Source organism: Bufo gargarizans, chromosome 1 (genome assembly GCF_014858855.1).
Source record: "Bufo gargarizans isolate SCDJY-AF-19 chromosome 1, ASM1485885v1, whole genome shotgun sequence".
NCBI classification, from domain to species: Eukaryota; Metazoa; Chordata; class Amphibia; order Anura; family Bufonidae; genus Bufo; species Bufo gargarizans.
This window is the reverse complement of record NC_058080.1, coordinates 160404518-160426796: the sequence shown is the minus strand read 5'-3', so window position 1 is coordinate 160426796 and position 22279 is coordinate 160404518. Positions and strand designations below refer to the sequence as shown.

Here is a 22279-nt window from a genome sequence, read left to right as displayed (position 1 = left end):
TTTAACCCTTTAGGTGTTGCACAAGAGTTATTGGCAAATGGAGATGAAACCTGAGAATTTCAATTTTTGGGCAAATTTTCAATTTTTTTATTTTTTTCCAGTAACAAAGCAAAGTTTACCAGCCAAACAAAATGCTATATTTATTGCACTGATTCTGTAGTTTGCAGAAACACCCCATATGTGGCTGTAAACTACTGTACGGGCACACAGTAGGGCATAGAGAGAAAGGTGCGCCGTGTGGTTTTTGGAAGGCAGATTTTGCTGGACTGGTTTATTTACACCATGTCCCATTTGAAGCCCCCCTGATGCACCCCTATACAAACTCTATAAAAGTGACCCCATCTTAGAAACTACACCCCTCAAGGTATTCAAAACTGATTTCACAAACTCTGTTAACTCTTTAGGTGTTGTACAAGAGTTATTGGCAATTGGAGATGAAATTTGAGAATTTCAATTTATTGTCAAATTTTCCATTTTAATACATTTTATCCAGTAACAAAGCAAGGGTTACCATCCAAACAAAATGCTATATTTATTGCCCTGATTCTGTAGTTTTCAGAAAAACCCCATATGTGGCCATAAACTACTGCACGGTCACACAGTAGGGCGTAGAGGGAAAGGTGCGCCGTGTAGTTTTTGGAAGGCAGATTTTGCTGGACTGGTTTATTTACACCATTTCCCATTTGAAACCTTCCTGATGCACCCCTAAAGTAGAAACTTCATAAAAGTGACCCCGTCTAAAAAACTACAACCCTCAAGGTATTTAAAACTGATTTTACAAACTTTGCTAATCCTTTAGGTGTTGCACAGGATTTATTGGCAAATAGAGATGAAATTTGAGAATTTCAATTTTTGGGCAAATTTTCCATGTTAATGCATTTTATCCAATAACCAAGCAAGGGTTAACAGCCAAACAAAATGCAATATTTATAGCCCTGATTCTGTAGTTTTCAGAAACACCCCATATGTGGCCGTAAATTACTGTACGGGCACACAGTAGGGCGTAGAGGGAAAGGTGCACCGTGTGGTTTTTGGAAGGCAGATTTTGCTGGACAGGTTTATTTACAACATATCATGGAAACATAGAAACATAGAGTGTGTCGGCAGATAAGAACCATTTGACCCGTCTAGTTTGCCCAATATACTGAATACTATGAATAGCCCCTGGCCCTATATTATATGAAGGATGGCCTTATGCCTATCCCATGCATGCCTAAACTACTTCACTGTATTTGCACCTACCACTTGTGCAGGAAGTCTATTCCATGCATCCACTACTCTCTCAGTAAAGTAATACTTCCTAATATTACTTTTAAACCTTTGCCCCTCTAATTTAAAACTGTGTCCTCTTGTAGCACTTTTTCTTCTTTTAAATATTCTCTTTTCTTTCAGCTTGTTGATTCCCTTTATGCATTTCAAAGTTTCTATCATATCCCCTCTGTCTCATCTTTCTTCCAAACTATACATGTTAAGGTGCTTTAATCTTTACTGGTAAGTTGTATCCTGCAATCCATGTACTAGTTTAGTAGCTCTTCTCTGAACTCTCTCCAAAGTATCAATATCCTTTTGGAGATATGGTCTCCAGTACTGAGTACAATACTCCAAATGAGGTCTCACTAGTGCTCTGTAGAGCGGCATGAGCACCTCCCTCATTCTACTGGTAATGCCTCTCCCTATACACCCGAGCATTCTGCTAGCATTTCCTTCTGCTCTATGACATTGTCTGCCTACCTTTAAGTCTTCTGAAATAATGACCCCCAAACCCCTTTCCTCAGATACTGAGGTTAGGATTGTATCACTGATTTTATAATCTGCTCTTGGGTTTTTACGCCCCAGGCGCATTATCTTGCACTTATCAACATTAAATTTTAGTTGCCAGATTTTTGACCATTCCTCTAGTTTTCCTAAATCCTTTTCCATTTGGTGTATCCCTCCAGGAACATTAACCCTGTTACAAATCTTTGTGTCATCTTCAAAAAGACACACCTTACCCTCGAGGCCTTCTGCAATTTCGCTGATAAAGATATTAAACAATATGGGTCCCAGAACAGATCCCTGAGGTACCCCAGTGGTAACAAGACCATGGTTGGAATATACTCCATTGACTACAACCCTCTGTTGTCTGTCCCTCAGCCACTGCCTAATCCATTCAACAATATGGGATTCCAAGCCCAAAGACTGCAATTTATTGATAAGCCTTCTATGTGGGACAGTATCAAAAGCCTTACTAAAGTCTAGATAAGCGATGTCTACTGCACCTCCACCATCTATTATTTTAGTCACCCAATCAAAAAAATCAATAAGATTAGTTTGACATGATCTCCCTGAAGTAAACCCATGCTGTTTTTATCATTCAATCCATGGGATTTTAGATGTTCCACAATCCTCTCCTTAAGTATGGTTTCCATTAATTTCTCCACTATTGATGTCAGGCTTACTGGCCTATAGTTGCCCGATTCCTCCCTACTACCTTTCTTGTGAATGGTCACAACATTTGCTCATTTCTAATCTTCTGGGACGACTCCTGTTGCCAGTGATTTTTTAAAATAAATCTGTTAATGGTTTTGCTAGTTCACCGCTGAGCTCTTTTAATGGCTTTGGGTGTATCCCATCAGGCCCCTGTGACTTATTTGTATTAATTTTAGTCAGCTGACTTAGAACCTCTTCCTCTGTAAAGACACATGCATCAAAAGATTTATTAGTCTTCTTTCTTAACTGAGGTCCTTTTCCTTCATTTTCCTTTGTAAAAACTGAACAGAAGTATTCATTGAGGCAGTCATCTAGTTATTTAGCTTCTTCCATATACCTTCCTTCTTTTGTTTTTAATTTTGTAATTCCTTGTTTTAGTTTCCTTTTTTCATTTATGTATCTGAAGAATGCCTTATCGTCTATTTTCCCTGACTGAGCTAATTTCTCTTCTGCCTGTGCTTTAGAAGCTCTTATAACTTGTTTGGCCTCTCTCTGCCTAATCTTATAAATTTGTCTGTCATCATATTTATTTTTTATAATTCCTAAATGCTATCTTTTTGTTTTTAATGGATTTGGCCACTTCTGCTGAGTACCACAGTGGTCTCTTCCTTTTTTTGCTTTTACTGACAAGCCTAATGCAATTTTCTGTTGCCTTCAATAGTGCCACTTTTAAGTAGTCCCATTTCTCCTGGACTCCAATGAAACTGTTCCAATCTGATAGGGACTCGTATACCACTAATCTAATTTTAGAAAAGTCAGTTTTTCTAGAATCTAAAACTTTTGTTTATGTGTGGTGTGATTCAGTCACTGTACTTATAGTAAACCACACTGACTGTTGATCACTAGATCCCAAGCTTTGCCCTACAGTAATATAAGATACCAAATTCCCATTTGTGAATACTAAATCTAAAATGGTCTCCTTTCGGGTTGGCTCAACTACTTGCTGTAGAGATAATCCCAGTAGGGAATTTAGAATATCTGTACTCCTGGCAGAACTAGCTATTTTGGTTTTCCAGTTTACATTAGGAAGATTGAAGTCTCCCATAATGATACATTTCCCCTTCAATGTCATTTTAGCCATTTCCTCAACTAGTAGATCATCTAATTCTTTGACTTGGCTAGGTGGTCTATATATCACACCTATACAAGTTACCTTATGATTATAAAGCTGCAAGGTAACCCAAACTGACTCTAAATTGTTATTGCTAACTCGTATCAAATTAGATTTTATGCTATCTTTCACATACAGGGCCACCCTCCCCCTTCTTGCCTTGTCTGTCTTTCCTTTATAGTCAGTCATTTACTCCCATTGAACCACGTCTCAGTAACAGCCACTACATTTATATTCTCAGATGCCATTATAGCCTCAAGTTCATTGATCTTATTCCCTAAACTGCAAGCATTTGTAGACAAGAAAAGCAACGGTGAGGCGGCTCTCTATTATCAAGAGGATGGAATATGGTGCTCAATCCTAACAGAGCGTACCCAACGCTTGTAGTGGGGGATAAATATATAAAAATAAAGGGATGGCACTCAAAGCAATTGGGGTGTATGGGAAAGTGACTCCTGGGGTGTATGGGACAGCGATTCCTGTCTTGGGGGCGGCGTCCACGTGTGCCGTTTCCCGCTCGCTGTAAGCTCCGGCTGTTGCTTGCTGATGTTCTCGCCACTTCCGGTGACGTCACGTGCGTTCCTAGATTCTCCCGCTCACTGCTGCTTTTTCCCACTGAAGAAGGAGCAGTACGCTCCGAAACGCGTATGGGATACTGAGTAAGCCTACTCTAGCTAGCAACAACCATAAAGATCCTACAACTACAGATTAGCTCCGGAGTTATCCATCCTGTTCACCCCCTGAGAAGCTGTAAGCGCTATTTCCCGCTATCCTCCTCCACGTGGCAAGCCTTAATTAACAGCAGTGAGCGGGAGAATCTAGGAACGCACGTGACGTCACCGGAAGTGACGAGAACATCAGCAAGCAACTGCTGGAGCTTACAGTGAGCGGGAAACGGCACATGTTGACGCCGCCCCCAAGACAGGAGTCGCTGACCAGCTCACCAACAGCCGCCAGGAGGGTAATGTACCTGCTTACAAAGCAGCTTTTATCCCACAGCCTATGATAATTGAACCTGCAAGAACATAATCGGATTTGAATGCTGCCACCTAGCACATCTATTGGGGTCCTATTGATTCACCCCTTACTGAAAGTCATCAACCTTTAGTCCATATCAGGACACCTTAATTCCTCATCGGATACTACTATATGAGACTGGCCTTCTCTCTTTTTTCCCAACAGGCTCACAAGACTTTCTTTTCCCTCTTCAAGCAGGATCCTTCTTCTTTTTTTCCCAGCAAGATTTTATCCAATTTATAGAATTGTTACCCTATTGTATCTAGATATCAACAGTTACTTTTATTATTGGTCAACACAATATTAGATTGGACTTTCCTCCAACAGGCTCATAAGACTGACTTCTTGGTCGCCAACAGGATTTCACCAAATTGACTTACCTTTTCTACAATTTATCACTATGCCTTTTTTATCTTGATATTAATATTGTATTCTTTTATATCTATGTTTTTTTTATTTTTTCATTATATGCCACTATTTTTAGCATATTTTTATTCGTCTACTCCATATTAAATACACTTTCCCATACACCCCAATTGCTTTGAGTGCCATCCCTTTATTTTTATATATTTGTAGACAAGAATCTGAGCTTGTCATTTCTTAACCTTTGTGCTACTGGCATCTTCTGGAATTGTTCCGGGGGGCAGTCGGACTGCTGGATTATCAGTCTTTTGCCTCCCTTTCCTAGTTTAAATGCTCCTTAGCAAATACTTGGAACTGTTCACTGATGAGATTTGTTCCCTTAAGAGAAAGATGCAAACCATCTTTTTGTAAAGTTCTTTTCCATTCCAAGAGCTAACATGAGACACAAAGCCAAACCCTTGGTTCAGACACCATTCACCAAGCCATACATTGAATTCCTTAATGCACATCTACCTGTCATGCTGAAGGTTATGCACAGGCAAAACTGCAGAGAATGAAACAGTTGATGCAACCTCACATATTTCCTTTCCAAGTGTGTGAAAAGCTTCTTTCACCTTTGAAACCTCATTGCAAGCCAGATCATTTGTCCAAAGCTGGACAATAACATCCACCTCCCTTTCCTGCTTTGCTTGCCTAACAATATTAAGATCTGTCGTCTATCCCTGCTAGCGGTATTCTCCACCATTCTCCTCAAACTTCACTCCTCTTATGATGGAATCGCCCACCAACAGCTGCTTACTATCAGTCCTCACCTTCTCCTTTTTGTCTTTGGCTGCAGTCTTGCATACTTTAGGCATGGGAGATTATTGTTCCTCACCCACTGTGCTTGAGCCATCCTCCGTGTTGCTCTTGCACTCTGAAAGTGCTGCAAATGAATTATGGAGAGCCATATCCACAACTTTCAGTCTACCAGAACCTGCAGTAACCCATCTTCCATTTCTAGGGGGCCTCTGTGGCAGTGGCATTGAAACGGTCTCAGCCTGAGTTTGTTTAACGGTATTTTTACAAATCTATTTCAAAAAGGCGATTTCCTGCTGCATTATGGAGAGCTGTCTACAGATCAGACAGTATCTAAACCTCCGAAGAGTGGAACCTGAAATAAAAGCACAACAATTCCTGCACAGAGCCAGGTCTGCATTGTAAATAAGGGAAAGATTTTAAACAAACAAATCTTACTTGTTTAGATTGCATCCACCTCCAGATTACCTCCTGAGTATCTCCTGAATATCTCCAATGCACTTATAAAAATCAGCACTTGAAGCCCCCCTAATGCACCCCTAGAGTACAAACTCCATAAAAGTGACCACATTTTGGAAACTACGAGATAAGGTGGCTGTTTTTTGGGGACTATTTTTAGGGTACATATGATTTTTGGTTTATCTATATCACATTTTTGTGAGACAAGGTTACCAAAAATATAAATTTTGAAACTTCATCTCCATTTGCCATAAACTGTTGAGGAACACTTTAAGGGTTAATAAAGTTAGTAAAATCAGTTTTGAATACCTTGAGGGGTGTAGTTTCTTAGATAGGGTCACTTTTATGGAGTTTCTACTCTAGGGGTGCATCGGGGGGCTTTAAATGGGACATATTTGGTGTTTCTGTAAACTGCAGAATCAGGGTAATAAATATTACGTTTTTTTTTTCCTGTTAACCCTTGCTTTGTTACTGAAAAAAACCTGGATTAAAATTGAAAATTTGCAAAAAAATTGCTGTTTTGCCACCATTTCTATAAAAAAAATTTGACCGTGTTCATCTGAGGGGTTAGGTCATGGGGTATTTTTATAGAACAGATTCCTACGGATGCGGCGATACCTAATATGTCTACTTTTTTGTTTTTCTTTATGTTTTACACTATATTATCTTTTTATAAACAAAAAAAACATTTTTGTATCTCCATTGTCTAAGAGTCTGTGTTTTATTTTTAGCCGATTATTTAAGATAGGGGCTCATTTTTTGCGGGATGAGAGGACGGTTTTATTGGCACTATTTTGGGGGGCATATGACTTTTTGATCACTTGCTATTACAATTTTTTTGATGTAAGGTGACAAAAAATACCTTTTTTTTGCACCGTTTTTATTTTATATTTTTGACCGTGTTCATCTGAGGGGTTAGGTCATGGGATATATTTATAGAGCAGATTCTTACAGACGTGGCGATACCTAATATGTAAACTTTTTTTTATTTATTTTAGTTTTACTACATAGTATTTTTTTTTAAAAAAAATTGTTTTAGTGTCTCAAGTCTGAGTACCATAGTTTTTTATCCGATTGTCAGTGGCTAAATTGGGATATAAATTTTGTACTCAATGGAAGTGTGGTACTCCCTGAAGCAACCGTCAATGCAGAGGCCCAGATGATAGGCGGCACGTGTCACACTGAGTAGTGGTGTCCTTCTGTATACCCCTCCTGTGACATACTCTGCACCTTTTTTGGGTCCGTCCCTTCTTTCCAGTATGGGGGACCAGACCTGGAAAGTGTTGGCCAGGGACAATCCGGGCACCTCCAGTTCCCAAGGTACTCCGGCCTGCTCTTTCCCAGTCAGAAAAGATCAGGCCCTTGAGGACTACCTCATGGAACCAAAGGAATGTCCCTGTGTTGCCAGCACTCCGGGACAGCACAAAAGAGTTGTACAAGGGAACCTGTACCAAATAGACCGTAACTTTTTTGTACCATGCCGGTTTTGCGCATGGCATTATATGGCTTGAGGACTTGATCAGAGAGATCAACTCCTCCCATATACCGATTGTAGTCAACGATACAATGGGGCTTGAGGACCGTTGCCGCGGTACCTCGCACAGGGACAGGGGTGATTCCGTTACCGTGAATTGTAAACAGTAAAAGGACATCCCTCTTGTCCTTATATCTGACCAGCAACAGGTTTCCACTGGTAAGGGCACGAGGGGGTGGATAGGGAGGCCACGTTGATTTTTCCGCACGGTCCCACAAGCGGACGTGGATCTGGCGGCGAGGGACTGGAACAAGGGGATACTAGTATAAAAGTTATCCACGTACAGGTGGTAACTCTTATCTAGCAGTGGGTGCATAAGGTCCTACACAAGTTTCCCACTAACACCCAGAGTGGGGGGACATTCTGGGGTTGAGTTCGGGAATCTCACCCCTCGTACACACAAAACTTGTAAGTGTACCCTGAGGTACTCTCACAAAGTTTATACAGCTTCACGCCATACCTCGCCCGCTTTGAGGGAACATACTGGCGGAAACGGAGTCTCCCCTTGAAAGCAAGTGATCGATAACCGGCCTGATTTTGTACAGGCGGTCATAGGCAGGATCACCTTGGGGGGAACATGATGCATTATCTGCATAATGCAGGCATTTCCGGGTGGCCTCAAACCTGGTACGTGTCATGGCCGTAGTGTAAAGTGGGGTCTGGTAGAGGAAGTCCCCACTCCAGTAATGCCTCCCATGTGCAGCACGAGGCCCCAAAACATCATCATCTCGGCTGTACTGACCGGTGTCCAGCCACCGGCCCGAGCCACCGGCCCGAGGTGTTGAGCAACAAACTGTTGGTAATACAGGTTCGTCTGCTCCACCATCAGGTTTACAAGCGGTCACTGAAAAAAAGACTAAAGTAGTCGTATTCAGTGAAGCCCACTGTGGAAATCTGGATTCCTGGTTGGCCTACAAAATCAGGAATCGCGGGCTCAAAATGATCTGGGGTACACTAAACAAGTTCACCAGCAGTGGGCTCCGGTGCACTTAACTGGTGGGCCCAAAAACTAGTACGAGTCCCAGAGCTGCTCGTACTAGTGTGGGCCACAGGGTCCCTAGCATGGCGGTCCCCTTGCTCCGCCTGGCGGCGTCTCCGTTGCCTTGGGGGCTCATCATCATCGCTAGATGATAAGGAGGACGCGGAAGACAAAAGGAAATTGGGGTCATCCTCGTCCTGACTGGGGCTCTTGGACTCGGAGGAAAGCTGGGCGTATGCCTGCTCGGCTGAGAACATCCAGCGGGCCATAGGGAAGTGTGTGTGCAAGTGTGTGAGTGCATGTTAAACTTTATTTGGTGTGCGTGTGTGTAGGGGCATGGGTGTTCACGAACTTACCCTTAAACCTAACAGAGAAAAAAATAATAATAACAAGAAAAGGGCAAAAAATGTGAAAATAAAAATATTGAAATTCAAACTTGCTGATCAGCCACCCAAAGCTGATCAGTGGTGAGGTGTGCGATGCGCTAACAGTGGCCGGACGCTAAGAGTGCCGGCCACACGCAGAACAAAAAAACTGCTTGCGCCCCCCCAAAAAAGTTGTGCTGTGGACCCCAGACACCCAATTTAGGGTGATGCAATCAAAAACTTCCACTAACTTTCCCTGAATATCCCTGCCTAACTTATCATGCCCCTAACATTTCCCTAAATACTTTGCAGGTGGTGCACAGATGGGGGTGCTGGTCACAGATGGTGGTGCTGGGGCACAGATGAGGGTGCTGGCTGATGGTCTCTGCAGATCGACGTGCAGCGCTCCTTTATCCTCGGCTCCCGGACACAAAAGGAGGAGGAGCGCTGCTGTAATTTGAACTGCCCACTCGCCCAGCCGAACAATGAGAGCCGATCCTGAGAGGTGATGTCACCATCACCTCTCAGGATCGCAGGATGGTGATTGGTGGTGTATTATCACACCACCGATCACCATCCTGTTCCGGGTTATCGGGTCCCCAGAGACCCTAATAACCCGGAAACGCAGCAAACTGCAGGTCTGAATTAACCTGTGGTTTGCTGCGATCGCTGACATGGGGGGGGGTCACAGGACTCCATGGCGCATTTTCCTAGGGTGCCTGCTCAATGATTTGAGCAGGCACCCAGTCCCGATCACCGCCCCCCACGCGGCGGTGATCGTAACTACTCAGGACATACATGTACGCCCTGTGTCCTTAAGTACCAGGACATCAGGGCGTACCTGTACGCCCTATGTCCAGAACAGGTTAAACATATGTATTTGTACTGGCCTTCAGTAAAATGTATATCCTTTCCATTGACTGTCTAATAGACCTCCAGCCACATAATCACTTCATCTTTTCTGTACGGTGAATGCATCATTTTTGGGGCCTGCAATACACTGGCCTGCTGTAAAACTGATATCCATTGACTGTGTAATCTATCTCCAGCCACATACTTACATGTTCTTTTCTGTACGCTGAATGCATAATTTTTGGGGCCTGTAGTCCGCTGGCCTGCTGTAAAATTGATATCCAATGACCATGTAATCTACCTCCAGCCACATACTTGCATAATTTTTGGGGCCTGTAGTACATAGTGATGGACGAACATCAGCCAGGACAGTTCGCGAAGGCCCCATTCACTTTAATGGCAGGCGAACCTGAAAAACCTTCAGCTCATATTTGCAGCCACCAAATACTTAGTAGAAGTGTACAAATAGTCCCACAAAATGGACATTTACATACTAGAGGGGGATCAATGACATAACTTCCAACAAAAAATATGTATTTTAATCAGGGGCCATTTTTATGCGTCCTAAAGGGAAATTCTCTGAAATGTGCCCTGTTAGAGCCAAATTTTTTTATTTTAGGCCACAGGAGTATGTGCCTTAAAAATTAGGCATTCACTTGACATAAAAGAAATTGTGATTATGTGGCTCGAGGTACATTATGCGGTCACTGGATAACAATTTTATGGGGGGGGGGGGGCAACTGGTATACCACACCAGTAGAATTTATTTGTTCCAATGTCGTTTGTCACTATCTGTAGCTGAGGTAGCACAGCTAAATCGCAAACAAATGCTGCACTACCCAAATGCACTATATAAAAAAGTATATAATTGGTATAAAACACTCCTGCTTCAATAAAAAAAATTGGGGGGGGGGGGGGGGGGGGCAACTGGTAAATCACACCAGTAGAAATGATTGGTTCCAATAGTCTTTGTCACTCTGTGTAGATGCGGTAACGCAGCAAAACTGCAAACAAATGCTGCACTACCTGAATGCACTATATAGAAAGTATATTATTGGTATATAACACCCCTGCTTCAATCAAGTTTTTTGGGGAGCAACTGGTAAATCAAACCAGTAGAAATGATTTGTTCCAATAGCGTTTGGCACTCTGTGTGGCTACAGTATTGCAGCAGAACCGCGCACAACTGCTGCACAATACATTTGCACTATAATATACTTTCTATGTTAGAAAGTATATTATAAGTATATCACACCCCTCAGTAAGTCACACCTATTAATAGCACACCTATACCAGTCCTTAAAAGGACTTTTGTGCCCTATTAGCTAGCGTTTGGTGTCCCTAACAGCCTATCCCTGCTCCACACAGCAACCTCTCCTTACACTGGCAAAAGACTGAATGGCGGCCAGATCAGGTTTATTTATAAGGTAGGGGGTGTGTCCATGTGCTGAAACGTTTCAATTGGCTGTCCTGCACCAAATGATGGATGTGTCATGGGTCAAAGTTCTAGAATATGGCGGGCTCGAATATCACCATATGTTTGCATGTTCGGCAAATCGTGAACGCGCAAAGTTCAATGTGAAATTACCGCCGGGCGAACCGCAAGGCCATCCCTAGTAGTACACTGGCCTGCTTTAAAATTGTTATCCAATGACCATGTAATCTACCTCAAGCCACATACTTACTTGTTCTTTTCTGTACGCTGAATTCATAATTTTTGGGGCCTGTAGTACACTGGCCTGCTGTAAAATTGATATCCTATGACCGTGTAATCTACTACCAGCCACATATTTGTTCTTTTCTGTATGGTGAATGAATAATTGTTGCGGCCTCGGAGGAATTCAAAACCCAGTGACGACCACGTGCTATCGAATTTCAACTATTATTATTAGGTTTTTTTAAGACATTTTTTGCTGGAATTTTTGTAATTAATCCCCCTCTAGTATGTCACTGTCCATGTTGTGGGACTATTTGTTCACTTGTACTAAGTATTTGGTGGCTGCAAATATGAGCTGAAGGTTTTTCAGGTTCGCCTGCCATTAAAGTGAATGGGGCCCGCCGCGAAATTGCGGTTCACGAACATTTGATCGCGTTCGCGAACCGTCCTGGCCTATGTTCGTCCATCACTACGGACTATCTTCCACTAACTATCTGTATTATATATATATATATATATATATATAAGCTATCTAATTATCTATCTAATGTAGTGTGGACAGCACAGAGCACAGCAATGACACTGCTGTCTCTTTCAAAACCTTACAAAACTGTAGAAAATGGCTGCTGGGGGGATTCTTATATAGTAAGGGGTAGGCAACTTTCCTATTGGTTGCTAGGGATGTTGCTAAGCTCAGACAAAGACATTGCAACCTTCTCATTGGACCACAATCAAGGGAGGTTATAAAAAAAAAAATGGAATGTTCGAAATTACGAATATATATCACTATATTCTAAATATTTGCAAATTCTCGAAGTGACGATATTCACAATTACTATTCGCGATTCGAATATTTGAGCCCAACACTACCTGAGATATTCCCAAAAATAACCTGCATTAGCCAATACAAGCCTGCAAGTCTTTCACTCATAGTCCAACTGCCATACACACGGTCACATGTCCCTTATCAGCCAATAGAAGTTCGAAGGCCCTTAGGCCTCTTTCACACGGGTGAGATTTCTGCGCGGGTGCAATGCGTGAGGTGGACGCATTGCACCCACACTGAATCCGGACCCATTCATTTCTATGGGGTTGTGCACATGAGCGGTGATTTTCACACATCACTTGTTCGTTGCGTGAAAATTGCAGCATGCTCTATTTTGTGTGTTTTTAACGCAACGCAGGCCCCATAGAAGTGAATTGGGCTGCGGGAAAATCGCAAGCGGATGCGGTGCGATGTTCACACATGGTTGCTAGGAGACGATCGGGATGGGGACCCGATCATTACTATAATAGCATTCTTAATACAGAATGCTAAGTAAAATAGTGATGGAGGGGTTAAAAAAAATAATAATAATTTAACTCACCTTAATCCACTTGTTTGCGCAGCCCGTCTTCTCTTCTTTCTTCTCCTTTGAGGAAAAGTACCTGTGGTGACGTCAATGCGCTCATCACATGGTCTGTCACATGGTCTGTCACATGATCCATCACATGATCCATCACCAAGGTGATGGATCATGTGATGGATCATGTGATGAACGCAGTGACGTCACCACAATTTCCTTTTCTCACAGATCATTAAAGAAGAAGACAGAGGAGAAGTTGGGCTGCGCGAACAAGTGGATTAAGGGGAGTTAAAAAATAAATAGATTTTTTTTAACCCCTCCATCACTATTTTACTTAGCATTTTGTATTAAGAATGCTATTATTTTCCCTTATAACCATGTTATAAGGGAAAATAATAAAATCTACACAACACCTAACCCAAACCCGAGCTTCTATGAAGAAGTCCGGGTTCGGGTTTGGGCACCAAACATGCCGATTTTCCTCATGCACGTGCAAAACGCATTAAAATGTTTTGCACTTGCGCGGAAAAATCTCACATTTTCCCAAGACGCACCCACATCTTATCTGGCGCAAATCCATGTGAAAGACGCCTTAGTCTCCACATACACACAGTTTTACTCCAGGTTTCCATAACAACCAAGCCATTTTTCTTCACTGCTGTAGGTCAGCTTTAGGCTAGGGCTACACGACGACATGTGTCTCGCGACAATAAGTCGCACGACCCATAGGGCACAACTACACTGCTACATGTGTCACGCGACATTGATGTCGCACCAATGTTGCGCGACAATTTTTATAATAATCTATAGTGTTGCACTGCGAAATTGTTGTGTCGCAGTCACAGAATCTCACATGTCGAAGTGCAACACCATAGCCTATTATAAAAAAATTTGAGACAAAATGTTGCACGTCACATGTCGTCCTGTAGCCCTAGCATTAAAGGGGCAGGGTGCTGTGGAGGTCACTGTTAAAAAGGCGTTCACTGTGGATGTTACTGTTAAGGGGGCAGGCCGCTGTGGAGGTCTCTGATTAAGGGACGGACACTCTGGAGGCCACTGTTAAGGGGGCAGTGGCCACTATTAAAGGGGCAACTACTGTGGAGGTCACTGTTAAGAAAGCGGGGTACTGTGAAGGTCACTGTTAATGGGGCGGGCCCCTGAGGAGGTCACTGTCAAGGAAGTGGCGTGCTGTGATACTCACTGTTAAAGGGGGGTGATGCTGTGAAGGTCAAAGTTAAGGGGACGGGCTGCTGTGGAGGTCCTATTTTAAAGCGGCGGGTCACTGTGGGGGGGGTTAGTGTTAAGGGGTGCTGTAGAGTTTACTGTTATGGGGCATACTGTTGATATCTTTTAACGACACACACAAACATTTAAATGAAATAGATTAAATATACCCATGCAAAGCTGGGTTCTTCTGCTAGTTTATTATAAAGTAATATTGAGGAATTTTTATTTTCTTAATTCCTGGAGAACCCCTTTAAACAACAAGAATCCTTCTAGATTAGCAGGCTGGATGTACTGATCCCTAATCCTAAATTCACACCTGAGCGTTTTACAGCGCGTTCAAACGCGCTGTAAAACGCTCAACACGTGAAAACCAATGCTTCCCTATGGCCCTGGTTCACACTTGAGCGTTTTACAGCGCGTTTGAACACGCTGTAAAACGCCCGACGCATAAACAAGTTCTTGAGCTTTTTTGGGGGCGTTTGTCGCGCGTTTTGGCCATAGACTCATTGGACAACACTGCAGTCAATCACACAAACGCGCGTCAAACGCGCGTTTACTATTGCAAAAAACGTGCATAAAAACGCGCGACAAATACGCGCGTAAAACGCGCGTCTCAGAAACGCTCAGGTGTGAACCCAGGGTAAATGTTTAAATAGAGAATGTGTTTTTTTATTTTTTATTTATTATATCTTAATGTGAATTAACATGTTCTTTTTTTCCTTTCAGGCTTATTGATAACTCATAAAACTATCAAAGATGGTGAGAAAACACAATTTGTCTCTTCTTTGTTCCTTTCTTTCTCTTTTTCCTCTCTCATTTTCTTACGTTTCACTTTCCCCTCCCCTTTTGTTTTTCTCTCTGCTTTCCTTCACTTTTCTATTCTCTTTCCCTCCCAATTTCTTCTGCATGTGTTTTTTCTCCTCTTTCTCCTTTCTATTTCTCTTTTTTCTTCTTCTCCTTCATCCTATTTCTCTTTATTCTTTCTCATTTCCCCTCTTATTCCATCTTCTTCCATACACCTTCTCATAGTCTATTCTATAAGTCTATTTCTGTCTATATCTCTACTTCCCTCTATATTTCACTACTATATTGTCAGATAGGGATATTTCATTAGGACAATTTCATTCAAGTTATCAATTTGCCTATATGTCTGATTTTTCCCTTTTCTTTTCACTGCTGAAATGTTCTTTCTCTTATAATTGTAATATTATACCACAGTATTCTCATATCCATGCCTTAGAGTGTTCCTATTGCCCATGTAGAGGGTCCTATTTCCATAACAACAACTAAACATCACTGCGTATCTTCACCAGACGCATGGGCCCTGCATATTCATAGGCGCCAAGTTCTTCCCGTCACATAATTGTTCATTTATTTTAGATCCCACCTTTGAGCACTTCTATTACTTTCATAGCATACCATTGCCATAACAACAAAGCAGCATGCCTTGCTACGCAACTTTGATGAGTGCATGTGCCCTACATATTTACAGACGCCAGGGTCTTCCCAGCATACAATCCAGAGGTCTCTAAACTAGCTATATTTTGGTCACAGGTAATCTAGACACAGCTATATAGCATTCTTTAATGTTCAATTTTCTCTTGTCCGATTGACCAACTTGGCAATTCCTCTTGCCTGTATACTTCTATATTGAGCTTTTCTACGTGTATATCTAAATCTATCTATCTATAGAATATATATATATATATATATATATATATATATATAAGCAAAAAAACGGAACAGCACCTCCTGAGACAAATCGCAAATATATATATTTCTCTAGCTCCCCCTATATGTATATTGACCTGGTATCATTCCATAACTAAGAAATACACCACTGGTCAAAAGACCAAAGAAAGTCCCTATAGGAGTCTACTAATTTGGAAAATAAAAGCCAAATACTTTAATTCATTCACTTAAAAAGGGGGAGTTATTTACCCCACAAAAACCACACATTTTAAAACTATCAGGCGGCAACGCAAATTAGTGTGAGAATTTACTTCTCTCTCATTTGTTTGAGAACATATGTGTGTGTACAGGTGGGTGGTTGGTGACAGTATAGCGTAGATGGGATATGCCCTGTTATTTTGTGTCATGGAAGCCTGGGCCCAGGCTCCGGACACCACTACGTTAATTTTCTCTACAATGGCACCAGATAAACCACTACACTAAGTTCATGACACACACAACTGATAGCCCTACTAAGGTCTCCACATTTGCTGCCAGCTGAATCTAAAACAAGCGCCTAACACTAGTCCCCACCCGACATGTTTCGCCGCGATGCGGCTTCGTCAGGGGTTAGGGGTATTAGCGTCGGCGCGCTGAACAGAGATTCCCTCATCTCATGCAGGACTGCCCCCTCTGTGACCTCCCAGGACAGCAAGACCATCCGGTGTATAGGTACTTTTGATGGGCATCATCGACTGATGACAAACATTCTAAGGAAATATTGGAAAATTCTCCTGAATGATCCAGATCTACGTCAGGTACTTCCACCTCATCCTAGTGTCACTTTTAGACGTGGTCCAAGCCTAAGGGACCAATTGGTACACAGCTTCCTTCCCAAAATAGGACAGGAAAACAGTAACTGGTTAAGATCTAAGGTGATAGGTTCATATCCATGTGGTGGCTGCTCCTTTTGCAGTTTTTTACCCAAGATCAAAAGATTTGTGAATCCAGTTGATGGCAGGGAGTATGAAATTCGTGATTGGTTTAATTGCAAGAGCAGTGGTCTAGTGTATATAGCCTCCTGCACATGTCCAAAGCTGTATGTTGGCAAGACGGTTCAGGAACTGAGGAGACGGATTTCTGGACATATAAGCGCAATCAATACAAAAAAAGATACTTCCCTATACAGACATGTGTCATACATCCACAATGGTCGTATAGATGTACTGAAATTCTGGGGAATTTCCCAAGTTAAACTGGGCCCCAGATCTGGCAATTTGGACATTAGATTGCTAAGAGAAGAAGCTAAGTGGATATACAGACTATCAAGTCAAACCCCAGCCGGCCTAAATGAAGGTTTTTCCTTTTCTGCCTTTTTATAAAGCATAATACATTGCAATTTTGCAAATAAACACAAAAAAACAAAAGAAAAATTTCTTTGCCATTAATGAGAGGATTAAATTTAAAAATAATACCTACAAAAGTCTATAAAGTGATAAGACTATTCCTACAAAACCTCCTCTTAGAGCCAACAGGGTTATGCTATGATAAAATAGATCAGGGTAATAGAGACTATGTGACAGATGTAATAATATAATCTAGTTATGTTAACCTAATCTAACGAAATGGTTAATATAGTATGTATCGCCCTGATCTTCTTTCGCTCTCCACCACCATTTAACTCATTGGCCGGTATCCAGTTATCAACGTAACATGTATCTAATGCAGGAGGTGACAGTGTATCTTTTTCAGTTAGCCACTCCCACTCCCTGTTGGGGAGGAAAGGAAGTGATGACGACTGTAATGTTGTCATTGGACGGCGTCAATGCCTTGGCTGGGACGCCTAGTGATGAGGTCATCGCTAGGCGCCAGCGCATGTGGAGATACGGACATTGACTGGAACCAATAGAAAACAACGCTGTGACCGGCAAGCAGACAGCCCATGATGATCTCATCACTAGGCGCCGGCACACGTGACGGGTGACGTGGGAGACACGCCTCTCTCTATGGATACAACCAATAGACTATCTGTAAGAGCTAAATGGGGGCGTTACCTAAGGCATAAAACCCCTGTTTGTTCAGCGCGCCGACGCTAATACCCCTAACCCCTGACGAAGCCGCATCGCGGCGAAACATGTCGGGTGGGGACTAGTGTTAGGCGCTTGTTTTAGATTCAGCTGGCAGCAAATGTGGAGACCTTAGTAGGGCTATCAGTTGTGTGTGTCATGAACTTAGTGTAGTGGTTTATCTGGTGCCATTGTAGAGAAAATTAACGTAGTGGTGTCCGGAGCCTGGGCCCAGGCTTCCATGACACAAAATAACAGGGCATATCCCATCTACGCTATACTGTCACCAACCACCCACCTGTACACACACATATGTTCTCAAACAAATGAGAGAGAAGTAAATTCTCACACTAATTTGCGTTGCCGCCTGATAGTTTTAAAATGTGTGGTTTTTGTGGGGTAAATAACTCCCCCTTTTTAAGTGAATGAATTAAAGTATTTGGCTTTTATTTTCCAAATTAGTAGACTCCTATAGGGACTTTCTTTGGTCTTTTGACCAGTGGTGTATTTCAGGGTCATTATCCCGAGGGTCTTACTAGGGCCCACTTTTGTGTATTCCATAACTAAGATACTGCTGGAAGTACTATATTCACTATTTTGCAAAATATATCTTGCACTATATCTGGATTTATTGTAATTTAATTTGTCTTTTTTAACCATTTTTGTGCTGTTTTGAGTCTGTTTATTTATACTCTAATTGTTGTGCATCTTGTTATATACACGTGCATCTGGGTATTTAGTGTTATATGTACAGTATAAATATTTTCCAATATATTTCATTATAAATTTAAAGGGGTTTCAGATATTTTATGCAGATGACCTATCCTCAGGATAGGTTATCAATATTAGGTTGACAGGGGGCCAACTCCCAGCACACCTAACAATCAGCAGTTTGAAGAAAACGCATTGATGTATGAGCACTGCCTTCTCTTCACTTTTTTCCTGCTTGCGGTCCCAATTGCAGCCGTGAGCGGTATACTGTATTTGCAACTCCACCATCCCGTTCATTTCAATGAGACGGCTTCTTCCTATTTACTTAAAAAAGAAAGGAGTCATTCGATTGAAGCGAATAGGGATGAAGGAGCTGCAATTACACGTGCTCACTGTTGTGATGGCGAGCAGGTAAACACTGTAGAGAAGGCAGGTCTCAAACAAGCGCTGCATTCTCTTCAAAAGGCTGATCTACGGGGATGTCGGCATTCGCACCATACCAATCTGATATTAATGACTAGAGTTGAGGAAATCAAATCCAATGAAGTGGAATTCGATCTGAATTTCAGGGATAAATTTGATTCCCCGTGCTTCGTAGTAGCGAATCAATTTAACCTGATGACGACTTCATCTTATGCCGCGCAAGATTTTGCGCCAGATCTTCAAATAAGATGTTGGCAGACAGCCCGTCGTGAGCAAATGTAGGTAGTAAGTATGATTTTTTTTTTTCCTGTTAATTTTATACTGTTTTTACTTTCAGATGCCCCAATCATGTATGAACGCTGCATCTGAGGGGTACAATGATGGAGAGCAGCGCTATTGCTGCTCCCTGTTATTGTACCCGCTACTTACGGGAAAAAAAATTAAAGACAAAGTAATTTGTCACAATTTTTTTTTTTATTCTGCGAAGCAGCCTGTGGATAGGGCATTCATATTAAAAAAAAAGTGGATAACCCCTTTAACTGTTGAGGAAGGTTCATGCAGACCAAAACATCCAGTCTGACTTGTTCAGAGGCTTTTTCCCAATTGATAACATATTGCATACATCTGTATAGTTCCTTAGATGTATGACTATTTACAATAAAATATGAAATTATTGCTTCATAAATTTGGAGTGCCATGAATCTCTGAATTGTGAGATGACTGACAAGTTCTTCACAAGCACCAATTAGAAACAAGTGTGCAGACCTTACATTTATCAAAATGTTCTCATTTTTGTGTAGGTTACCTTCTGGATGACATCTGTAATGAGCTAAGAGGCATTGGAACAGCAAAATTATGCAATAGATATGCAAATTAATGGTAGAAATAGTAAAACAAATGTGTTGCCAACTAAAATACTACAGTTGAAGACTGACCTGCAGGCTTCTAAATCATCACCCCAATCATCACAGTTAACAGGTGAAGCAGTACTCTCATACTGGCCAGCAGGAACTGGCGCCAAGGTCTCTACACCAGCACCTTCCTCCCTTACATTTTTCTTAATAACTTTCTCTTTTGTAATGTTGCATTGACACTTCTGAGCATCAGCACAAGGTTTTACTCTTCTTTTCACTCTTCTGTTAGGATGTCGCTTTGTTTCAGGTGAAGATCCAGATGATGTAGGGCTGGACTCTTTGACCTTTGATGGTTTTCTCCTTCTGTAGTAGGATGAATTGCTAGGAAGATTACTGATTTGCTGCTGCTGTTGATGATGATGATGATGATGGGGATGAGGATGATGTTGATTAAGCTTTTGTGCTTGTGAGGCTTTGGAACTTAGAGGAACCATTTCAATGGCATTAGAGTCAGAAGAACCATCATGTGATTTGTCCCGTTTTCTTCCTTGTTTATGGGGATGCAGATTTTCATTTGGTCTAACTCTTGTAGCCCATTGTGTTTCATCTGATGAGTCAGTGTCTACCACATCTAGTTTCCGTGTTACATCAATAGCTTGTATACTTCTTTGCTTTGATGTTTGGGCACAGGTGGAGCAACTCGCTCTTTTACGTCTAAACCTTCGTTTTACTTGTTTTTTACCAGGCTCCCTACCAGAAGGTGCAATTGGTATGACAGGTGTGGTATGGTTAAAGTCATCTTCTGAAACATCAAGCAACGAAGGTCTAAAAACATGAATCCATGACCAAAGGACATGCAAAAGTAATGAAAGAAAAGATAAGAAATAAAGATATATGGAAAATCAACAAAATATGAATCTACATGAAATGATGGGAAATTTGGTGAATCAAATTTTTAAATAAAAGTAGAAAACAATGATATATTAGGTTCTCACTGTCACTAACTGTATTTATCATTTAGAAATGCACAATAAACATTTTACACACCTACAAATATCCTGAGTAGATGGACAGACAGATGTTTGTGAGTGGCTCCTTGGGGCTGTAACTGTGGTTGGACTGCTTGCCTAAAAAATAAAAAATAAATATTATAGCAGTAGATAATATGTTCAGATCTATCTGTATACTATATACTTTATTAGTATTTATTGTTTTACATAAAATCAATGCATTTGTTTATTTATTTATTTAATTATTTGTTTGGTTTAGCTAAAATATAACTTCTTAAAACAACCCCCTGGTTCAAGAAAAAAAAAAATTACACTAACTGGGAAATGAACAGAACAATTGCCTGGTCCCAGTGGCGTATCTAGAACTAATTGGGCCCCACAGCATATTTGCATATTTTTTTAATGTGCTCCCCCCCCCCCCCCTTGGTCCCCTTAATGCATACGTCTGACTGCATTTTGTGCAGCACTCCGTCTAGGCATTCACTACACTTTAACCTGACATTGCACAGAGTCAGTTCATATTGTGCTCCTAAGCTCACTAGGTCCCATCCTGAAGCCGTACCATCAAAGATGACTGCACCACTTCTCAGACCATCTGATGCATACTGTGCATTTGATAGCCCAACACACTTCTTGCTGCCCTCAGATTGGCCAGTACATTAGGTAGTCTGAAAAGAGGTACAGCTATGTTGGATGGCAGAGGAGGAGCCAGAGAGTCAATCAATCTGCAACTAAAAGGTTAAAAAAAACAGGCACCAGGTAAGTGTTTTGCTAGTTCCTCAGTTAGGGCTTGTGTGAAGCCCGTGCTGTGGACGGCAAATTGTGGTCCGCAATGCACGGGCACCGACCGTGGCTCAGCCGCATGGGGATTGTGGACCTATTCACTCTGTTCTGCAAAAACGTATGTTCTATCTTTTTGCGGTGCGGAGGCACGGAACGGAACCTCAGGAAGCACTCTGTAGTGTGTCCGTAGTGTTTCGTTCCGCATCTCCGGATTTGCGGACCCATTGAAGTGAATGGGTCCACATCCATGATGCGGAATGCACATGGAACAGTGCCGTGTATTCCGGATCCACAAATGTGGTCCACAATACGGCAAACGGGCAGCAAACGTTCGTGTGAATGAGCCCAATGTAATTTTTTTTCTTCATCTGATGGTCACTTTAAATAAACTTTCAAAATGCTTCCTACAAAAGGGATTAGCAACTTCAGGCACTCGAGCTGTAGTGAAACTACAATTCCCAGCATGCACATGTGCGTGGCTGTTCCCAGATATTCCACAGAACTGAAAGGGGCATGTTGGGAATTGTAGTTTCACCACAGCTGGAGTGCTGAAGGTTGTTAACCCCTGTCCTACAGTATATCTT

At 41.8% G+C, this 22279-nt stretch overlaps 1 protein-coding gene across 1 annotated transcript in view; it reads right to left on the bottom strand.

The window, feature by feature from the left end:
* Positions 1-22279, bottom strand: part of MARCHF1 (membrane associated ring-CH-type finger 1) — a 426345-nt gene that overhangs the window by 228975 nt on the left and 175091 nt on the right. The window contains exons 3-4 of the mRNA XM_044276862.1: positions 20950-21029; positions 19984-20727 (exon numbers count right to left, since the gene is read on the bottom strand). Of these exons, the coding sequence (XP_044132797.1) occupies positions 19984-20727; positions 20950-21029 (824 nt within the window). The remainder of the gene's footprint in view (positions 1-19983; positions 20728-20949; positions 21030-22279) is intronic.